The sequence below is a fragment of the Oncorhynchus mykiss genome, chromosome 2 (assembly GCF_057628025.1).
Source record: "Oncorhynchus mykiss isolate SJ-2025 chromosome 2, ASM5762802v1, whole genome shotgun sequence".
Lineage (NCBI taxonomy): Eukaryota > Metazoa > Chordata > Actinopteri > Salmoniformes > Salmonidae > Oncorhynchus > Oncorhynchus mykiss.
In genome coordinates, this window is record NC_143023.1 from 69,984,880 (window position 1) to 70,006,274 (window position 21,395).

The 21,395-nt window shown below is 43.9% G+C and overlaps 1 protein-coding gene across 15 annotated transcripts in view; it reads right to left on the bottom strand.

Moving 5' to 3' along the window:
- The window catches only part of LOC110494967 (rho family-interacting cell polarization regulator 1), an 80,565-nt gene that overhangs the window by 36,231 nt on the left and 22,939 nt on the right, over positions 1-21,395 (bottom strand). For 4 of the 15 annotated variants that reach the window (XM_090206322.1, XM_090206316.1, XM_090206298.1 and 1 more), the window contains exons 2-6: positions 7,411-7,534; positions 3,221-3,370; positions 3,006-3,084; positions 2,876-2,899; positions 2,635-2,688 (exon numbers count right to left, since the gene is read on the bottom strand). In XM_090206322.1, coding sequence (XP_090062448.1) covers positions 2,635-2,688; positions 2,876-2,899; positions 3,006-3,084; positions 3,221-3,370; positions 7,411-7,508 — 405 coding nt within the window. In that variant the 5' untranslated portion in view covers positions 7,509-7,534. Of the gene's footprint in view, positions 1-2,634; positions 2,689-2,875; positions 2,900-3,005; positions 3,085-3,220; positions 3,371-7,410; positions 7,535-10,535; positions 10,946-13,423; positions 13,680-21,395 lie in introns of those variants that run through there. The other 11 variants (XM_090206339.1, XM_090206330.1, XM_090206325.1 and 8 more) reach the window with 6 other exon arrangements.

The window sequence follows — 21,395 nt, forward strand, 5'->3', positions numbered from 1 at the left end:
AACAATAGTAATCCATTTAGTTCTACGGTCCATTTCCATCATCATGGAACCCGTATGCATGTAATTGCACCATAATCCTTCCCTTGGTTCTTGACAATTTCACGACCTCTGAAAAAAGTGTGTCTGTAAAATGAAGACGCAACTGCAATGCAGTGGGAGTCCAGATGGGGACATTCCACTGGCCTCACAAACACAAATATAAACACAAGTTAGAAACTATGCGTCCTGTTGGCCACCTTATTGCTCTACGACTTCCTCACACATCTCATATGTACTGTATATATCAACATTTTATTGATCCGCCAGGAGATTTGGGGAGGCAGCTGTTGAACTGTTAGCTGTTACGGGAGACAGGAAACAGTTAAAGCACTTAGGCAATACAATACACACATTCATACTCACTCCCTGTGACAAATGCTGACAATCTCAGAAAGATACAGTACAACCACCGACACACAAAAAACAAACACTGTCTGCATGTCCCATCAAATAACATTGTAGCAGACTCTCATAGATTAAACTTGCATTCACCTTGTCAAAAACATCACACATTATTTTCAGGTCACAGGAGAAGTGTGGTATTGTGTGTTTTGACTTTGTCCTGGTTTTCTGAATCAGTGCACATCGCTTTCAGCTCGGTGCCTCATTCACTAAAAGATGCCCACTTTCAGACACCCTGATTCACCAAAGTGAGTGACCCAGCATGTCAGGCCCACTGACTGTGTGGATCCACTGAGCTGCTGCCAACCCGCCAGCCTGAATGAATTAGTAAACAAACACCATGAGAGCTCCATTCACTAGAGTAGAGTAGACTCCTTGGGAAATGTTTTATGAGTGAGAGGGTGCATCGCCATCTTCTATATTCTTCGGTCACATTCCCTCCATTTGGTGACGATCACAGAGGCCTGTAGTGCACCTGACGTGGTCCACTTAACACAACAGTACTCTATACCTGCCTTCCTGATGACCCTCTCTGAACACGGTCTCAACATGTTGGTTTGAAGACTATCCTCTCATTAACATGATGGCGTAGCAGTCAGACGTATTTGTCCTTCGTCTTGTCGTGTCCCATGTATATATATTTTTCTTTGCATATATTTTTCTAAACCCTTACTTCAAAATGCTCTCCTGCAACCCGCCTCACCCAATGTGGTGTGGACCTGCTTTTTCTCTAACATGTTTTTCTTTGAAGGCAAAAAAAAAAAGGCAAAAAGCTTGTGCGTAATGAAGAGAAACCAGAGTCATTATGGGGTATTGTGTGTAGATTGACGAGGAAAAAATAAATTAACACATTTTAGAATAAGGCTGTAACGTTACAAAATGTGGAAAAAGTCAAAGGGTCTGAATACTTTACGAATAGGTGAAACGGCTATCGGAAAATTCCCATATTTAACAAGATTTGACTGCAGACACCCAGCAGGGTTGGTTTTCCCATTCCCTAAATTCTTCTCCATTGATGTGATGATGAAAGCAGAAGTGCTCCCCTGCGTAGCTGACTGGGTGTGGTGGGGGAAGAAACCAAATCCTGGCGCACCAAAGAAGTGTCAAGGGAAGCCAGTTGAGTCACTCCTATCAAATCGCATTGACAGCATACGTCAATGACAGAATCAACTTGAATTGTTATAACTCATTGTGTCATTGTCCTCCGGTGGCTAACTAGCTAAAATTGCCCCTTTCCTAAATTAGACATGGATGGAGAAAGGGAATTGGACTTGTGGTTTTACTTAATTCTCTGTACTGGCCAATGATTATAACGGCAACAGACAGCTCAAGGAACCTTCAGAATAAAAACTAATCAATGGCGTTTCCTTCTGGAGGGGCAATCAGCCTAACTCAGTCGCCAGGAAGAGGAAGGGCAGGTCAACAACTTGTTAAGTTTACGTTCAAATAAATACATTTAAAAAACCTCTGCTCTCCTTATCCAGGTGATGGGCTGTGACATTTGACTGCTAGGAGGTCAGAGGCTCCCAAAGGCAAACCCCGCTTGTAAAACACAAACTAGTCAAACATCAAACAGGTAGGAGGAAGAAAATAAGGAGGAGGAAGAAGACGGAGGTGTTCCTGTGCTGCGGCAGCTGTGTCGGGTTAGCAGCCTTGCCAGTGTCCTGCTCTCTCAGGAGGGTTGAAACGCTCAGAAAACAATCCAGGAATGTGAGATTAGCCTGAGGCCACCCCCTGCCAGTTAACCACACCCAGCCATACTGTGTGTGCATGTGTGATGATGGTCAGTTGCACCAACGCAAACACAGGGTTGGTTTTGAAAACTAGAAAGCAGCACTCACTCATAAGTACAGTGACTAAGCCAAAAGCTGCTGGACCTTACCCCTGGACTGCGACCTGTCAGGTACTCACCCACATAATCACTGTTAGAGGCCCTGTCTGTCTGCAAGGCCTGCTGTAGTGTGTGGGTGGCTACAGACATACTCTGAGTGGTCAGTTGTAATCAAATGAAAACCTAACATTACTTGTTTCATTTCACATACAGTATGTAGCTTACATAACTTTAACACACCTTTTCACATCTATTCCTATCTGACACACCCAAGAAAAATAACTTCTACAAGCACACAGTGTATTTACCAGTCACACTATTGTTTCCCCATTTTCTTTCTCTCACACACACACACGACTCACCTTGCTTAGATGGAACTCAAGCCGTCGCATGAACCTCTCATTCACTTTTACTTGCTGTTGGAAGAAACACAAGAAGGACTCAAAATGATGCTAGCCTTCATTCTCAAAGTAAAATAAATGGATAGAATGTAATTTGGGACCAATGGATAGCTGTCTGATTGTTTTGGTGAAAGCTCATATGATTACTGTGTGCTACTGTGCAATGGAGTGGGTGAAAAATAAAAGACAGGGTCAAACTCACCTTATCCAGCTCATAGAGAAACCCCTGAAGAGGAACAAGATCACATTATTATACTGTCCAGTAAAATCCATTGCCAGATCAAGTGAGCATACATCATTTTAAGGCAGATTCAAGCCCTGGTGGTACCTACCAGGCGAGAGTTCCTCTTGGACTCCCTCATCTGTTGGCTCAGGCTGTCCAGCTCCATCTGGTGCACCTGCAGGTAAGACCTGAGACGTACATGGCATGTCAATTTCCTGTATGTCTGAGCAGGCATGCATGACAGTAACGTATTGTGAAAAAGTGCTTTCTGTCTCTCTCTGTGTCTCTGTGTGTGTGTGTGTGTGTGTGTGTGTGCGCGCTCACTGCAGGCCTCTCTTCAGAGCCTCATAGACTTCGTCTAGCCTCTCAGGCTGGGGCACCTTGGGCGGTGGTGATTTAGCAGAGAGGGTGAACATCCTGCTGACTCTGGAGGGCTTCCTGGTGACCCCCAGGGTGCTGAACGCTGATAGCTTTCTAAAACATAAACACAATACTTTTTACTAATGGCAAGACTAAAAATGCAGCACTGCAATCACTGACTGTTGGTGAATTAATGGAATCAATGTCATTTAAACATGACATGGAGATAAGTCTCATTCATACAGAACAGGCCAAAGACATGTTGATGTCTCCTCACTAGCAAGGACACTGATGGAGTATCCCATCTCCAACACACCCTTCCAAAGCATATTTTATTGCAACTTGTGTTAAGCAAAGATTTGCACAGTCAGGGGTAATGATAACATTCTGAGTTAAAATAATAAGTTACACTTTATAAAATCAAACAGGTAATCAATGTGAGTCAAGACTTCTCTTTCACAGATGACAGGCCAGTCAATGGGCTACGGAAGAGAAATGCATTAGTCTGTCTAGCCTGCTCATAATCTCTTCAACTTTGAAAAAACTCACGCAAGATATTATCTTATAAGACTCAACACACCTTTCACTCCCTCATCCAGACATAAAACTAATAACCATGAAGTGAATCATAACTACTGCTTCATGTTAATGCATTCCTTACAACTGTAGACAGCATAATTAATATCTCAATTTTTTCAGCTAAATTCTAACTTCAAGAGACGGCTAAATTTCCTCTTCCTCCATCTCCTGAGGCTCTCGGTCTCTAACACAAACTTGTGTGCATGTTACTCAAGCATACCCACTCCATTCTCCTCTCTGTTCCTCCTTTCATATTCTGACCTGGTTTCTAGTAGATGGACCTTCATTAATAAATAACTAGTGCCCTTGATTTTCCTCCATTCTACCTGACAGGGAATAAAGAAAATCCCTTTGGATAGACCAAAGCTTTGCTTGTTCGATACTACTGCACTGTTGGAGCTAGGATTTTGCTACACCCACAATAACATCTGCTAAATATGTGCATGTGACGAATAAAATGTGATTTGTCATGGAAAGAGCAAATGCTCTCAATGTTTTGTATACTCCGTGTGTAATGTAATGTAATGTAATATATATACAGTGCCTTGCGAAAGTATTCGGCCCCCTTGAACTTTGCGACCTTTTGCCACATTTCAGGCTTCAAACATGAAGATATAAAACTGTATTTTTTTGTGAAGAATCAACAACAAGTGGGACACAATCATGAAGTGGAACGACATTTATTGGATATTTCAAACTTTTTTAACAAATCAAAAACTGAAAAATTGGGCGTGCAAAATTATTCAGCCCCCTTAAGTTAATACTTTGTAGCGCCACCTTTTGCTGCGATTACAGCTGTAAGTCGCTTGGGGTATGTCTCTATCAGTTTTGCACATCGAGAGACTGACATTTTTTCCCATTCCTCCTTGCAAAACAGCTCGAGCTCAGTGAGGTTGGATGGAGAGCATTTGTGAACAGCAGTTTTCAGTTCTTTCCACAGATTCTCGATTGGATTCAGGTCTGGACTTTGACTTGGCCATTCTAACACCTGGATATGTTTATTTTTGAACCATTCCATTGTAGATTTTGCTTTATGTTTTGGATCATTGTCTTGTTGGAAGACAAATCTCCGTCCCAGTCTCAGGTCTTTTGCAGACTCCATCAGGTTTTCTTCCAGAATGGTCCTGTATTTGGCTCCATCCATCTTCCCATCAATTTTAACCATCTTCCCTGTCCCTGCTGAAGAAAAGCAGACCCAAACCATGATGCTGCCACCACCATATTTGACAGTGGGGATGGTGTGTTCAGGGTGATGAGCTGTGTTGCTTTTAGGCCAAACATAACGTTTTGCATTGTTGCCAAAAAGTTCAATTTTGGTTTCATCTGACCAGAGCACCTTCTTCCACATGTTTGGTGTGTCTCCCAGGTGGCTTGTGGCAAACTTTAAACAACACTTTTTATGGATATCTTTAAGAAATGGCTTTCTTCTTGCCACTCTTCCATAAAGGCCAGATTTGTGCAATATACGACTGATTGTTGTCCTATGGACAGAGTCTCCCACCTCAGCTGATCTCTGCAGTTCATCCAGAGTGATCATGGGCCTCTTGGCTGCATCTCTGATCAGTCTTCTCCTTGTATGAGCTGAAAGTTTAGAGGGACGGCCAGGTCTTGGTAGATTTGCAGTGGTCTGATACTCCTTCCATTTCAATATTATCGCTTGCACAGTGCTCCTTGGGATGTTTAAAGCTTGGGAAATCTTTTTGTATCCAAATCCGGCTTTAAACTTCTTCACAACAGTATCTCGGACCTGCCTGGTGTGTTCCTTGTTCTTCATGATGCTCTCTGCGCTTTTAACGGACCTCTGAGACTATCACAGTGCAGGTGCATTTATACGGAGACTTGATTACACACAGGTGGATTGTATTTATCATCATTAGTCATTTAGATCAACATTGGATCATTCAGAGATCCTCACTGAACTTCTGGAGAGAGTTTGCTGCACTGAAAGTAAAGGGGCTGAATAATTTTGCACGCCCAATTTTTCAGTTTTTGATTTGTTAAAAAAGTTTGAAATATCCAATAAATGTCGTTCCACTTCATGATTGTGTCCCACTTGTTGTTGATTCTTCACAAAAAAATACAGTTTTATATCTTTATGTTTGAAGCCTGAAATGTGGCAAAAGGTCGCAAAGTTCAAGGGGGCCGAATACTTTCGCAAGGCACTGTATATACACACATACATACACAGAATTCAGAAAGTATTCAGACCCCTTCTATTTTTCGACATTTTGTTACGTTAGACTTATTCTAAAATGGATTTAATACATTTTTTCCTCAATCTACACACAATACCCCATAATGACAGGGGGAAAAGATGATTTTTTTGTGTGTGCAAATTTATTACAAATAAAAAACAGAAATCCCTTATTTACAGAAATATTCAGAACCTTTGCTATGAGACTCGAAATTGAGCTCAGGTGCATCCTGTTCCCATTGATCACCCTTCTGAGGAAGGGTACAAAAAATGTCTGCAGCATTTAAGGCCCACATGAACATGGCCTCCATCATTCTTAAATGGAAGAAGTTTGGAACCACCAAGACTCTTCTTAGAGCTGGCCGCCCGGCCAAACTGAGCAATGGGGGAGAAGGGCCTTGGTCAGGGAGGTGACCAATAACCCGATGCTCACTCTGACAGAGCTCCAGAGTTCCTCTGTGGAGCTGGGCGAACCGTCCAGAAGGACAACCATCTCCGAAGCACACCCCCAATCAGGGCTTTATGGTAGAGTGCCAGACAGAAGACACTCCTCAGTTAAAGGCACACGACAGCCTGCTTGGAGTTTGCCAAAAGGCACCTTAAGGACTCTCAGACCATGAGAAACAAGATTCTCTGGACTGATGAAACCAAGATTGAACTATTTGGCCTGAATGCCAAGTGGCACGTCTGCAGGAAATCTGGCACCATCCCTACGATGAAGCATGGTGGTGGCAGCATCATGTTGTGGGGATGTTTTTCAGCGGCAGGGACTGGGACACTAGTCATGATCGAGGGAAAGATGAACGGAGAAAAGTATAGAGACATCCTTGATGAAAACCTGCTCCAGAGCGCTCTGGACCTCAGACTGGGGCGAAGGTTCACCATCCACCGACCCTAAGCACACAGCCAACGCAGGGGTGGAGTCGGGACAAGTGTCTAAATGTCCTTGAGTGGCCCAGCCAGAGCTCGGACTTGAACCCAAACTAACATCGTTGGAGAGACCTGAAAATAGCTGTGCAGCGACACTCCCCATCCAAACTGACAGAGCTTGAGAGGCTCTGTAGAGAAGAATGGGAGAAACTCCCCAAATACAGGTGTGCCCAGCTTGTAGTGTCATACCCAAGAAGACTCAAGGCAGTAATCGCTGCCAAAGGTGCTTCAAAGTAAAGGGTCTGAAAACTTATGTAAATATAATATTTACATTTTTTGCTTCATCATTATGGGGTAGTGTGTGTAGATTGATGAGGAAAAATAATTACTGTTACATTACTGTTACTAAGGCTGTAACTTAACATAATGTGGAAAAATTCAAGGGGTCTGAATACTTTCCGAATGCTTTTTAACAGTAATGTACACTAGACCTCAGAGGGAGTGTCCTCACCTGTAGGGCTTGTCGTAGGAGTTGACCCCAGCAAAGGACTGGCTCCTAGTGATGGATCTGGAAAGGACTCGGCGCGACGGGCGCATGGAAAGGGACATGGAGGACACAGCTCTGGAGGGACTCCCTGCAGAGACAAGAGGGGGAAGGCTTTAGAAGTTACACAGTGACAGACAAAATGGGGCCAGTTTGGAATTTGTCCTCATGCACTGCAGGAAAATGTCAAAATGAGAAGAGCAGAATTTTTTTTACAATTGAATCCGGCTTCCATTGGCATTGTTCTTTCACAGGAACTCAATTATGCCATGAGTTTATTCTCAAATACACATTTCTTGAAATCTTGATAGGTATATGCACTTTATCCTTATGAATCAAAATGGACATTTTTCAAACTGTGTTCCCTAATAAGCTGCAGGGGCTCCACACTTGTAACGCCCGGGGTGTAGTGGAGGAAGAAGTCAGGCGCAGGAAGCAGAGAGTTCAGGGTAGCACTACTTTTAATGCACCACAACGGTGAAACAACGCCAACCCAAACAAATGCCCCAAACACGGGGAACTTAAACAGTCCAGCAAAATACAAACACACAGACAACTGTGACCTACAGCCGTGTACACGCGTACACTGAAATAATCCCGCACAACCAGCAGGCGGGCCGGCTGGTAAATAAAGCCCAACCAATTAGCCTAAACTAAACACAGGTGCAACTAATAAACAGAAAGGGGGGAAAAGGGATCAGTGGCAGCTAGTAGGTCGGTGACGACGACCGCCACCCGAACAGGAAGGGGAGCCACCTTTGGTAGGAGTCGTGACAACACTCCTGGGACAAATACCAGTTCTTCACATCAAAGCATCTTATTATACTGTAAATGCAGCCCTGAGAGCTCTTGGAGAGATTATGTAAGAAAACATTTAATCTCGTGCCTTGGAGAGATGTTTATCGGTATCTCTTTTGCATGAACAGTGATATGCAGATAGTTTGTTGTTTTTGGTTTAAAAGTACCAGCAAGTTGTCTAATTATCTGACAGATCAGTTAGTTTTAGGGTGTGGCAAATATACAGGTTCAAATGTTCTGACATGTCAACATTCATTTGGTTATCCAACTTTCAACAAGCCATAATTTGTCATTATGCATCTGCCATAATGCATTCAGCAACTCAAAATGTTACATGTCAAAAGGCAGTCAGACTATTTCTGTATTTTAGGCCTGTCTTCCCCCCCCACATCCTCTGTATGCCTCCATATTCCCTCGCTCTTCCTGTGGTGCAAGGTCAAGCAGCGAGGGTACTGTGTGTCACCATTTCCACACTGGAAACAAAAGACCAGTGAAGATCAAGGGATAACAGAGACACAGTGCAGACTGCAAACACATTACTGCTGCCTGCCCACTATCTCTGTGCTCTACCACCCACGCTCTTCCTCTAGAGCTGCCTGCCCACTATCTCTGTGTTCTACCACCCACGCTCTTCCTCTAGAGCTGCCTGCCCACTATCTCTGTGCTCTACCACCCACGCTCTTCCTCTAGAGCTGCCTGCCCACTATCTCTGTTCTCTACCACCCACGCTCTTCCTCTAGAGCTGCCTGCCCACTATCTCTGTGCTCTACCACCCACGCTCTTCCTCTAGAGGTGCCTGGCCACAGCACAACATTACAACCATGTTGCACTTGTATCAAGGAAGATAGTAGTGCAGGGATGAGAGAGAAAGAGGAATAGAGAGATTTCCCCGTCTAGATAAACTGTGCGTCTCAGAGTTCATTGTGAGTAAATGAGCATTGGTGTACCAGGCCCTGACACTGGGGATTTTGTCACAGCATTAGTAACATCATCACACAGGCCCCAAACAAGGATCTTTTAGATAGGAGAAGAAGAGGGAGTGATTGAGACGAGATTAAACACACACCAAATCGCTGGGGACTCCCGACCGGGACAACAGCCCCACACAGAGAGAGACAGGCCCTGTGACGTTAGGAAGCCTCAGGTGAGGCAACCTCAAGCACAAAGATTTTAGCTTCAATACACAGACTCAGTCCTATTACACACAAATCAAATATACATTTCAACTGTTCTCCCCAGGAGGAAGTGTAATTATTATTGTCAATGGTAACCACAGTTCTACTGAGCATTGTGATTTTGTCAAGCCCTGTTAGTTTGATCGGTGTTGTCTTGTTTGGTCAGCAGCAGTGATATGAGTTCCTTAGATACAGAGATGCATTCAGGCCCTTAGGAAGGAAGTCAAGGTTTATTTTGAACTTGTGGTAGACAGGAAACAGCAGTCACAGCTACAAATGCCTCACGTCATAAAACACAGAACTGAGCTGGCCATCTACGCTCAATACAATTCACTACATCCAATTGAGTCCCCATAGCCCAACACTCATTCCCTACAGTAGCATTTCATCTATGTCCATATCACTCAGCAAAACCCAGCCAAGAAGAAGGGTCTGTGAGCGTGAAACCTATAGAGAGACGAGGGAGAGGTCATACAGCTCGAAACAGAACTACAGTAAATATCATATGTAAAATGAATATTTCACTCAATTCAGTGAAATCTAAAGTCTGCCTGGTGAAAAATGTATATTTAATCACATACTGATCCCTGGTAAGATGATTTCCCTGATAAGTCAATTAGAGGCCTTTTACAATCAATCAGTCAACTGTGCTACTGCAAACAGCTCAGACTCACAAACAAACCCAGAGACACCCAGCTGCCAAACCCAAGGCAGAGGAAATGGTGACATTCTACAGGAAGTCTGAAGTCGGAAACTCTAGAAAGGAAGATGGTTGAGGAAAACAAAACTCTAGAACAGGCCAGATACTGAGATAAAGCTCTCTGCCTGGAATATTGACTGAACCCATTTTCTTTTCCTTCAATACGGACAGAGACCGAAAGAGGCAAAACAAGCTAAATCAAATGCAAAAAGGGGATCATGGAGCGTGAGGGATGGAGAGACTAATACATAGTTGCACCTCTTCACTATAAACTGGAAATTATATTTGGCATATGATAGTTTCTGTGCCATATGCAGTACATTTGAGGAACCACTAGTATTTCTTTACACACAAATCATATACTGTGCCAAAACATATTTAAGTATACGCCTTTGCAGCTGGTAGTACACGGCACTTACTGCACATCTTCAAGAGGATCCTTCTCATCATGGGCATCACGTAGTAAACAGGACACAGGTAAGCGACACATTATCCTTTCTTCACTCAGCCTTGGATGAATACCTTGCTGCACCGCCACCCACACGCAGTGCACCGAGTCAACCATCCCAACAATACACCCTGCCTGTCCTGCCTGGTTCCTACCTGTCCCAGAAGAGGATAGGTCAGCCTGGGAATAAACAGGGAGATCACACGATGGGGAAATCTATTGAGCGTAACAAACATAAAACCAGGAGAGTCGTACGCCACATAACTACAGGCTTCCATCGGGTTCCATGATGAGTGTGGTGTTGCTGGACAGGGTGTGAAGCCCATAGACATGGTTACACCCATTGTTCTGCTGCCTGGCTGGCCCCGTTCCTGAACAGTTCTAGAAGGGGGAAAAAAGCACACAGGCGTCACCCACTCCATCATACCCACTCTGATCCACCCTCTGCATCATGATGCACATCAAAGCATCACCCTTCTCATCTTAATGTGTATATCACACCTGCAGGTCAAATGAGTATCTTGGGTGTTTATAAGCAAGGGAGTTGTTTATGTGGTCTCTGTCTTGTGTTGAGTCTGTGAATGAGTGTGTTAGAAAACACACCGTCTGTTTTGTGATCAGCCACGGAGAGAGGTGCAGCTGGAGTAACAAAAGCACTATTGACATGGCCAAGGGACAGCCAATGGGGACGGACATGGCCTCAGATACAGGCTTCACCCCTTATCAACCAGCCGGTCTCCCTCTAACATTCCAAACACAGCAGAGATACGCAGGGTCTACTGTCCCCTGGGGCACACAGGCCCTGAAAAACACAGGCACAGTAGACCACTCAGAACAGAGGGTCACAGGACTGGGCCAGGGTCCCAGGAATGATCAGCAGTGGGGGTAGGGTGAAGGGGTGGTAGGGCATACCAGTTCCCTAATACAACACTGAGCTGAGGGACAGGGGAAGGGCTAGCCGGCTCCAAAAACAACACTGGGGACAGACAAAATGGTTCAACAAGCTTTAAAAAAAACACAAAAGTACAAGAGTAGAGAGGCACTTAGCACCACAAAATACAGCAAGTAGACATTTCTGGGTCACCCAGTAACCCCACGTGCAGTATAAACATCCTTTACTGACCTTATATAACCATTAAAGCTCTGGATTATGGGAAATAAACTGGAACCCTATAACACACTGACTGGATGGTTCGAGCCCTGAAATGCTGACTGGCTGAAAGCTGTGGTATATCAGACCGTATACCATGGGTATGACAAAACATGTATTTTTACTGCTCTAATTACATTGGTAACCAGTTTTATAATAGCAAAAAGGCACTTTGGGGGTTTGTGATACATGACCAATATACCACAGCTAAGGCCTGTATCCTAGCACTCGCGCTGTGCATTAGAACAGCCCTTAGCTGCAGTATATTGGCCATATACCACACCCCCACGGGTCTTATTGCCTAAATAAAGAATGATCAAATTTCCAAGCAGTAGGGCTAAGCATCATCTCTCTAACCATCAACCTTTTGGTGAGCTTAAATAAGAAAAAAAAGGAAATCAAAACAAGCTAATGAGGAAACTAAATGAGTCTGTTTATATTGAAATTATTGGGTTTATGCTTGGTGCTCCCTCCCTCGACAGATCCAGGATATGATCAGCAGGTTGGTTCCTGATCCTAATGGCCCCCGGCTAGGAGTCATGTGTCCGCTCTCTATGAGAAAGCCCCTAAAACACGTGTGTCCCTTTCCTTCCCTTCTCTCAACCAGAGCCTTAAAAAAGCCCCTCTCCATCCACCCCCTTCTCAATTCTTCTCACCAGTCCTCCACTCCTGTTCTACAGTTATCTAACACCTCCACTGAATTAAGAGATCAGATATGATTCAAATTTAATACTGTTTACCAGACTCATCGCAGTGCTCTGATTTCAGTCAAGCCCCCTAGTCACTGTCCATTGTCTCAAAGTCCATGGGTATGTTTAAAACACAGGCCATGAGGGACAGGTTTGAAATACTGTTCCTCAAATCTCCACAACAACAGGACCTGACCAGAGTGTGACCAAATCATAAGCATAACCCACATATTGAAGGACCAACCCTAGGGTATGTTAGTAAGTCACAGACAGCCACAGCACTGCATGAACACAGGTGTTGACACACTGCCCCTCGAAAAAGCTGGTCTACCTCAACACCCCCTAACACAGATCTGTGGGGCCGACGACCTTCAAAGACCCATTTGTTTCCTCCCTACAGACCAAATTAAACCACATTAATTTAAACATCCAATGGGAGACCACCTGGGAGTTACCACACAACTACAGTCACCCCCCTCGACCACAAACCTACAGAACAACACTGGGGACCGACTGAGACTGAGATAGTATAGGCAGAGTTGTTAGCAGGAAGAACAAGAATGGAAGAGGGGTTTCTTCCCCCTGCTTTCAGGGCAGTGCCAGGCAGACCAAACTTCAGATCTGACAAACAGGACTATGCAAAGCTGGAGAAGAGGAATACAGCCTTAAACAGAGAGAGATGGTGAGGGAACAGAGAGACAGCAAGAAAAACTAAACATCCACAATCAATGGTAAAACAGACTGAAAAAAATATGTATACACAAATTGGTATGGGTTAAGCGCGAGGTAACATTTTTACAACATGCCTCCATTGCCTGATACTGTGAGAAATACTTCAAAACAAGGAACTACACCAAAATCACCTCACACTTACAGTCTACCAACACCACCATTCCAAAACAAGAGTAACACTACAGACAAAACTAACATACCACCACTTCAAAACTCCATTGTACCCTAGAACACAATAGAACTATATCAAGTCTACAAGCCCTGCTGGTTAACAGGGGGAAAGGGTACCTCCATATCCACTGTACATCTTTGCTAGTGTTGTGGCTTCCTCTCAGTGTTGACCACCCAGACCAGGAGAGGTTTCCTTGGGTCTAATCAAGTAAAGAGATCCACAGACAGCGATCCAGCAACAGAGATCCAGCAACATCTACTCATCTGAAGTTTAATCTCTGGCCCAGAAGAAAGGGAGCGCAGAGCAGAGGCGCTGCCAGGAAATGGGAAGGCGGTCACCCTCCCAGCAGCCCTCTCCTCCTCCGGCTTCCTCTATTCTTCCCTGGCTGACATCACACTCTTCCTGCCTCTCCCAGCAAGACCAGCACATTGTTTCCAAATCATAAATTACATGTAATTATACATTTGTGTTCTCGACTGCAATTATATACCATAAATAGTACCCCAAATAGCTTTGTGTAAAAGATTGACAACTAAAAGGGACCCCAAGAAAAGTGTTCATCTTGAAACTTAATTCAGCCCTTAGAATTTTTCCTTGACTCATAAGCGCAACTCAAGACTGTGATAACAGAACACAATGAGGTGATCCTTATCAGCCTTGAGTCATTTAGCCTTGACAAATCCCTACTTGTCTTGGCCTGCCAGACTGTCTATCGATGTTGTAAAGGGTTTACAATAAATACCCAGACACCCCAGAGCATGATGCACCAAATAGGAAATTAAAGCTCACATCTCCCTCAGAAACACAGCTGGTCTTCCCCCATCTTACAAGATTGCATACTTGAACTCTGCAAGACAAAAACATCAAGTGGAACTGCATGTTGTCCAACAAAAATTCCAGAGATGACAGACTCCTTAAATCTTGTGTGATCAGTAACTTGTGTGATGACCAAGTCTAATTCTCAACAGCACACCTTGAATAGTGTTTAGTTAAAGACAAGACAGGCAAAATAAACTTGAGAACCTGACTGCAAGCTTATGATCACACTGAAGGTGACACAGCTCTAGTTCAGGTTCTTAACCGGATTAGGTATATGGCTGCACTTTACGCTGAGGAATGAAAGTAATGGTAACAATAACCTAAAAAGGCACATCAGTCACTGTCAGCAGTATGCCATCAGAATAACAGTTATTAGTCAACTGTTGCAACATGCCAAAAACTACAATGACTATAAAATCAGCAGAGCACAGTCTGACGAAAGTGGAGTGAGAATAGATGGGTATCTGCAAATACAAAACAGACTGGTTTATGAAATACCGTTTCTCATTGGACTTTTCCCCCCATAACTCAGGCCACTGCCCTTCTCCTGGAGGCAAAGACCTGGTTTTAATGTCTTCAACATGAGACACACAGTGCTCTGTATTATCTACAAATTTCCAGAGAGAGGGAAGCTTTAAACTACATATTTGGCTATTATTTCAGCCCAAGCTTCTCTTGCTGCACATTCAGCATTCACTCAGATTACATTTTAATGACAGCCATTAGGGCTGCACGATATAGGCAAAACAATGTGATTTTTTTTTTAACCAAATACATTTGCAATTTAACTCACGATATATATCAAAACACTTGAACTGTTGAAAGCATATACAGTGGGGCAAAAAAGTATTTAGACAGCCACCAATTGTGCAAGTTCTCCCACTTAAAAAGATGAGAGGCCTGTAATTTTCATCATAGGTACACTTCAACTATGAAAGACAAAATGAAAAAAAAATCCAGAAAATCACATTGTATGATTTTTAATGAATTTATTTGCAAATTATGGTGGAAAATAAGTATTTGGTCAATAACAAAAGTTTCTCAATACTTTGTTATATACCCTTTGTTGGCAATGACAGAGGTCAAACGTTTTCTGTAAGTCTTCACAAGGTTTTCACACACGGTTGCTGGTATTTTGGCCCATTCCTCCATGCAGATCTCCTCTAGAGCAGTGATGTTTTGGGGCAACACGGACTATCAACTCCCTCCAAAGATTTTCTATGGGGTTGAGATCTGGCTAGGCCACTCCAGGACCTTGAAATGCTTCTTACGAAGCCACTCCTTCGTTGCCCGGGCGGTGTGTTTGGGATCATTGTCACGCTGAAAGACCCAGCCACGTTTCATCTTCAATGCCCTTGCTGATGGAAAGAGGTTGTCACTCAAAATCTCACGATACATGGCCCCATTCATTCTTTCATTTACACGAATCAGTCGTCCTGGTCCCTTTGCAGAAAAACAGCCCCAAAGCATGATGTTTCCACCCCCATGCTTCACAGTATTCTTTGGCTGCAACTCAGCATTCTTTGTCCTCCAAACACGACGAGTTGAGTTTTTACCAAAAAGTTATATTTTGGTTTCATCTGACCATATGACATTCTCCCAATCTTCTTCTGGAGCATCCAAATGCTCTCTAGCAAACTTCAGACGGGCCTGGATATGTACTGGCTTAAGCAGGGGGACACATCTGGCACTGCAGGATTTGAGTCCCTGGCGGCGTAGTGTGTTACTGATGGTAGGCTTTGTTACTTTGGTCCCAGCTCTCTGCAGGTTATTCACTAGGCCCCACCGTGTGGTTCTGGGATTTTTGCTCACCGTTCTTGTGATCATTTTGACCCCACGGGGTGAGATCTTGCATGGAGCCCCAGATCGAGGGAGATTATCAGTGGTCTTGTATGTCTTCCATTTCCTAATAATTGCTCCCACAGTTGATTTCTTCAAACCAAGCTGCTTACCTATTGCAGATTCACTCTTCCCAGCCTGGTGCAGGTCTACAATTTTGTTTCTGGTGTCCTTTGACAGCTCTTTGGTCTTGGCCATAGTGGAGTTTGGAGTGTGACTGTTTGAGCTTGTGGACAGGTGTCTTTTATACTGATAACAAGTTCAAACAGGTGCCATTAATACAGGTAACAAGTGGAGGACAGAGGAGCCTCTTAAAGAAGAAGTTACAGGTCTGTGAGAGCCAGAAATCTTGCTTGTTTGTAGGTGACCAAATACTGATTTTCCACCATAATTTGCAAATAAATTAATTAAAAATCCTACAATGTGATTTTCTGGATTTTTTTTTCTCATTTGTCTGTCATAGTTGAAGTGTACCTATGATGAACATTACAGGCCTCTCATCTTTTTAAGTGGGAGAACTTGCACAATTGGTGGCTGACTAAATACTTTTTTGCCCCACTGTATATAAAATGAGGTGGAAGGCAGAGTTATTCTTGTTTGGAACAATCTGTTGACCGCATTTGACCTAACAGAACAGCATGCAAACTTAGTGTGGGAAGCAGCTGCAATAGGAGATAAAAACTGAGTAACTATTAAAAAAAAGAAGAATTACATACGCTGCTGAGTGGCTGTTTAAAGTATTCCATGCGATATGGAACTCTTGCGATATGGATATTGCACATGTCAATATTGCGATTTCGATCAGAATTCTATTAATTGTGCATCCCTATCCCCCCAGATCCAAATGCATCACTCCATCACCCACATGGTGAGGTGTTTACATCAAAATAGAAAAATGTGCACAATCGGTGAATATTATGCACACAAACCCAGTTTTCATTAAACACACCCACAACCACACAAAGAACCAAGTAAACAAGACAATATATATGGTGTTTACCCACCATGCCACAACAGTCACTGAGGGATTCTAACAAGTCCAGACATTACCAACCATCAGCAGAATTACATTTTGCACACTCGGACATACAGGAGAACTAGCTGACATTGAACTAGGACAGTGATTGGCTGGGCAGTTTCTTTGGAAAATAGTAGTCTGTCAGAACCAGTCAAATGGAAACTCAGCAAAAAAAATAAGTCCTCTCACGAGCGTGTTTATTTTCAGCAAACTTAACATGTGTAAATACTTGTATGAACATAAGATTCAACAACAGACAAACTGAACAAGTTCCACAGACATGTGACAAACATAAATGGAATAATGTGTCTCTGAATAAAGGGGGGGGGGGGGGGGGGGGTAACAGTCAGTATCTGGTGTGGCCACCAGCTGCATTAAGTACTGCAGTGCATCTCCTCCTCATGGACTCCATCAGATTTGCCAGTTCTTGCTGTGGGATGTTACCACACTCTTCGACCAAGGCACCTGCAAGTTCCCTGACATTTCTGGGGGGAGATGTAAGGCAGGTCCTCACCAGACAACAGGACTACAAGCCCTCAGTCCAGCCTCTCTCAGCCTATTGCAGACAGTCTGAGCACTGATGGAGGGATTGTGTGTTCCTGGTGTAACTCGGGCAGTTGTTGTTGCCATCCTGTACCTGCCCCGCAGGTGTGATGTTCGGGTGTACCAATCCTGTTCAGGTGTTACACGTGGTCTGCCACTGCGAGGACGATCAGCTGTCTGTCCTGTCTCCCTGTAGCGCTGTCTTCGGTGTCTCACAGTACGGACATTGCAATTTATTGCCCTGTCCACATCTGCAGTCCTCATGCCTCCTTGCAGCATGCCTAATGCACATTCACGCAGATGAGCAGGGACCCTGGACATCTTCCGTTTGGTGTTAGAGTCAGTAGTAAGGCCTCTTTAGTGTCCTAAGTTTTCATAACTGTGCCCTTAGTGTCTTAACGACCGTTCCACAGGTGCATGTTCATTAATTGTTTATGGTTCATTGAACAAGCATGGGAAACAGTGTTTAAACACTTTACAATGAAGATCTGTGAAGTTATTTGGATTTTTACGAATTATCTTTGAAAGACAGGGTCCTGAAAAAGGAGGGTTTCTTTTTTTGCTGAACTTAGTAAGAAAGGGAGTCAAGGTGATTTAAATCAATGTGGTCTGTTAACCACGTCTTTTTCAGAGCCGATGTGAAAAATATCAGAATTGGGCTGTCAGTCTAAACGCAGACTGTCGCAGCCTCCAATCTTTTTTTCACTGATTCTTCTTTTGACCAGCACTGAAAAAGAGCCAATGTGAAAATATCTTTATACATCAGATCTTATCTGATTGGTCAAAAGACCAAATACTGTAAAAAAGATAATCTCAAGAAGAAATCGGCCCATGGCAAAATCTAGTGGATGATGCCTGCTGTTCATTGTACCTGCAGCATTCCATGGGAGACTAGTATAGAGTAGCCTACTTTGTGAAAGGGAGGTGTGAAAAGGGGCTCAGTACCCCTTGACCTCAGAGTGCTGATAGTGTGATGGAGGATAAGCAGGGGGAAATCGGGAAAGGAGCGGCCGCCCAGAGTGAGAAGTGGGCTGGGGATTTAGTTCTCAGTTGAGCTCTTATCTCCTGGGAGGCAGCTGTCCCCACCAAACTGGGAAAACTACTCTTCAGAGCTACACAGTCACTGCACCTGTGCCTCGCACAGAGAGGAGCGAGAACGAAAGAGAACACATACAGTAGTCGTGCACATGCACAGTAAAGAGTGCATTCCTTCTTATCACAGTTTCTCTCTTGTACCACCTTCGCAGGTTTCACCACGAAGTACGGAATGTCAATTTCCTTCACTGCTCTCATCTCATACAAAGTCTTCTTTGCGCAGTCCTAGATCAGCTTGGGGTTCTGTCTTGACCAGAGAAAGGCCTGAAACGCTCTCTGAAACTTCAAACATTAGGTTTAGGTTTAACATTAAAGATGCATACACTTTTGTGACAGCCATAATGGCAGATGATTGGAGTGACACCGCCTGCTACTGTATCATTGCCTATCACAAAGCAGGAAGAGATAGCGATAGCTACACAAGGTAATCACAAAAAGCCCTGACACCTGGATCTGGGAGCATATCTGAAGGGGATTTACCTAACCGTCTGGATTTATTTGGTCTACAATTAATCATTACGGCAAAAATCAGTACTTCCCTGCTGTTGCACCTTGGTGCCGTTCAAGCCAAGGTAGACCCGCCCCCACTTCTCCATAGCCTCACTCAACACCAAGCACTCTATTCCCCAAAACCACCCCACAGTGCAGAGAACACATTCTTTCCATTATTAACGTGCCACTAGCCCTTTGTCTCAAATACAGCAGGTGTGTTTGTTTTCCACTCACCCTCTGATTTTTAAGTCCAAAATGAGGTTTACCTATTAAAACTGTGCTGTTTGAGCAGGTGGCAAGGAATTTGATAGACACAGCTAAATCTACATGTATAAGACTTCATATGTGGAGTTGCCCTGCACAGCCCAGAGGACATTCTACTGTCTGTCATTCTGTGTCCTGATCCAGTCCACATATTCTACTCCTAAATGCACAAAACTGTAATTATGTTGACACCAAATAGAAACGATGCGTGCCACTGCACTGTAGAGAGATGAGGAGCAAGCAGTGGCTGTGCACTCGTGGCTCTCATTTGCATCACTTGTCACTCTGATCTTAAAGGGACAGCGCAAGATTTTGGCAATGAAGTGCTTTTTCTACTTACCCAGAGTCAACTGAGGTAAACACTGAAAGTGCAATAGTCATCCAAGATGACCATACCCTGACCAGGCCCAACCCAGCTTTTCTTCAGCAGTAAGCTAGCAAGTATGTAGGGCTCAGTGGAGAATGACTTCCCCCTCTCATTGAACCATGAAGTTCAAGGCCGACCGGGGTACTGCAGGCTGCTGTTTTCACAAAGAAGGGTCTCCATTATAGTCAATGGGAAAACGGCAATCTTCATGTACAATCTTTGTGTAAATATTAGTTTTTTTCTAAGACAATCATGGTACCAACACTTGCTTATATTACACCAGATGTATGCTCTTGAACCAATTTATATATAGATATATATTTTTTTTTAAATCACACACACACACACACACACACACACACACAGAAGTTAAGGATATTTTATATTTCAGTGCAGCCGGACAATGAATTCAGACCCCTTCCATTTTTCCACATTTTGTTACGTCACAGCCATATTCTAAAATAGATTAAATAAAACAAGTCCTCATCTACACACACTACCCTATAATGACAAAGCAAAAACAGATTAATAAAATGTTTGCAAATGTATTAAAAATAAAAAACAGAAATACCTTGTTTATAGTATTCAGAGGCGTTGCTATGAGACTCGAAATTGAGCTCCAGTTCATCCTGTTTCCATTAATCATTAAGGTCTCACAGTTGACAGTGGCCGCTGGCCGCCTGTGCAATCGGGGGAGAAGGGCCTTGTGTCAGGGAGGTGACCAAGAATATGATGGTCCATCTGAAAGAGCTCCAGAGTTCCTCTGTGGAGATGGCAGAACCTTCCAGAAAGAGAACCATCTCTGCAGCACTCCACCAATCAGACCTTTATGGTAGAGTGTCCAGACGTGGGCCCCTCCTCCGTAAAAGGCACATGACAGCCAGCTTGGAGTTTGACAAAAGGCACATCAAGATTCTCTGGTCTGATGAAACAAAGATTGAACTCTTTGGCCTAAATGCCAAGCTTCACATCTGCAGGAAACCTGGCACCATCCCTACGGTGAAGCATGGTGGTGGCAGCATCATGCTGTGTGAATGTTTTCAGCAGCAGGGTCTGGGAGACTAGTCAGGATCGAGTGACAGATGAATGGTGCAAAGTACAGAGAGATCCTTGATGAAGTCCTCTGAGCTCTGGAGTAGGTTCTCAGTCTGATGTGAAGGTTCACCTTCTAACAGTACTACGACCCTACACACACAGCCAAGACAATGTAGGAGTGGCTTCAGGACAAGTCTCTGAATGTCTTTGAGTGGCCCAGCCAGAGCCCGGACTTGAACCCCGGTTGAACGTCTCTGGAGAGATTTGAAAATAGCTGTGCAGCGACGCTCCCCATCCAACCTGACAGAGCTTGAGAGGATCTGCAGAGAAGAATGGGAGAAACTCCCCAAATACAGGTGTGCCAAGTATGAAGCATCATACCCAAGAAGACTCAAGGATGTAATCGCTGCCAAAGGTGCTTCAACAAAGTACTGAGTAGTTAAGTAAATGTGATAACAAAATGTGGAAATAGTTAAGGGTTCTGAATACTTTCTGAATGCACTGTAGTTGCTACCGGCAGCCTGCTACCGGCAGCCTGCATTACCCCGTTTGGGCTTCAACTTAAGACCGTCAATGAGAGGGAGCAGCACTGAGCTAGCCTGCAATGTCACTTCCT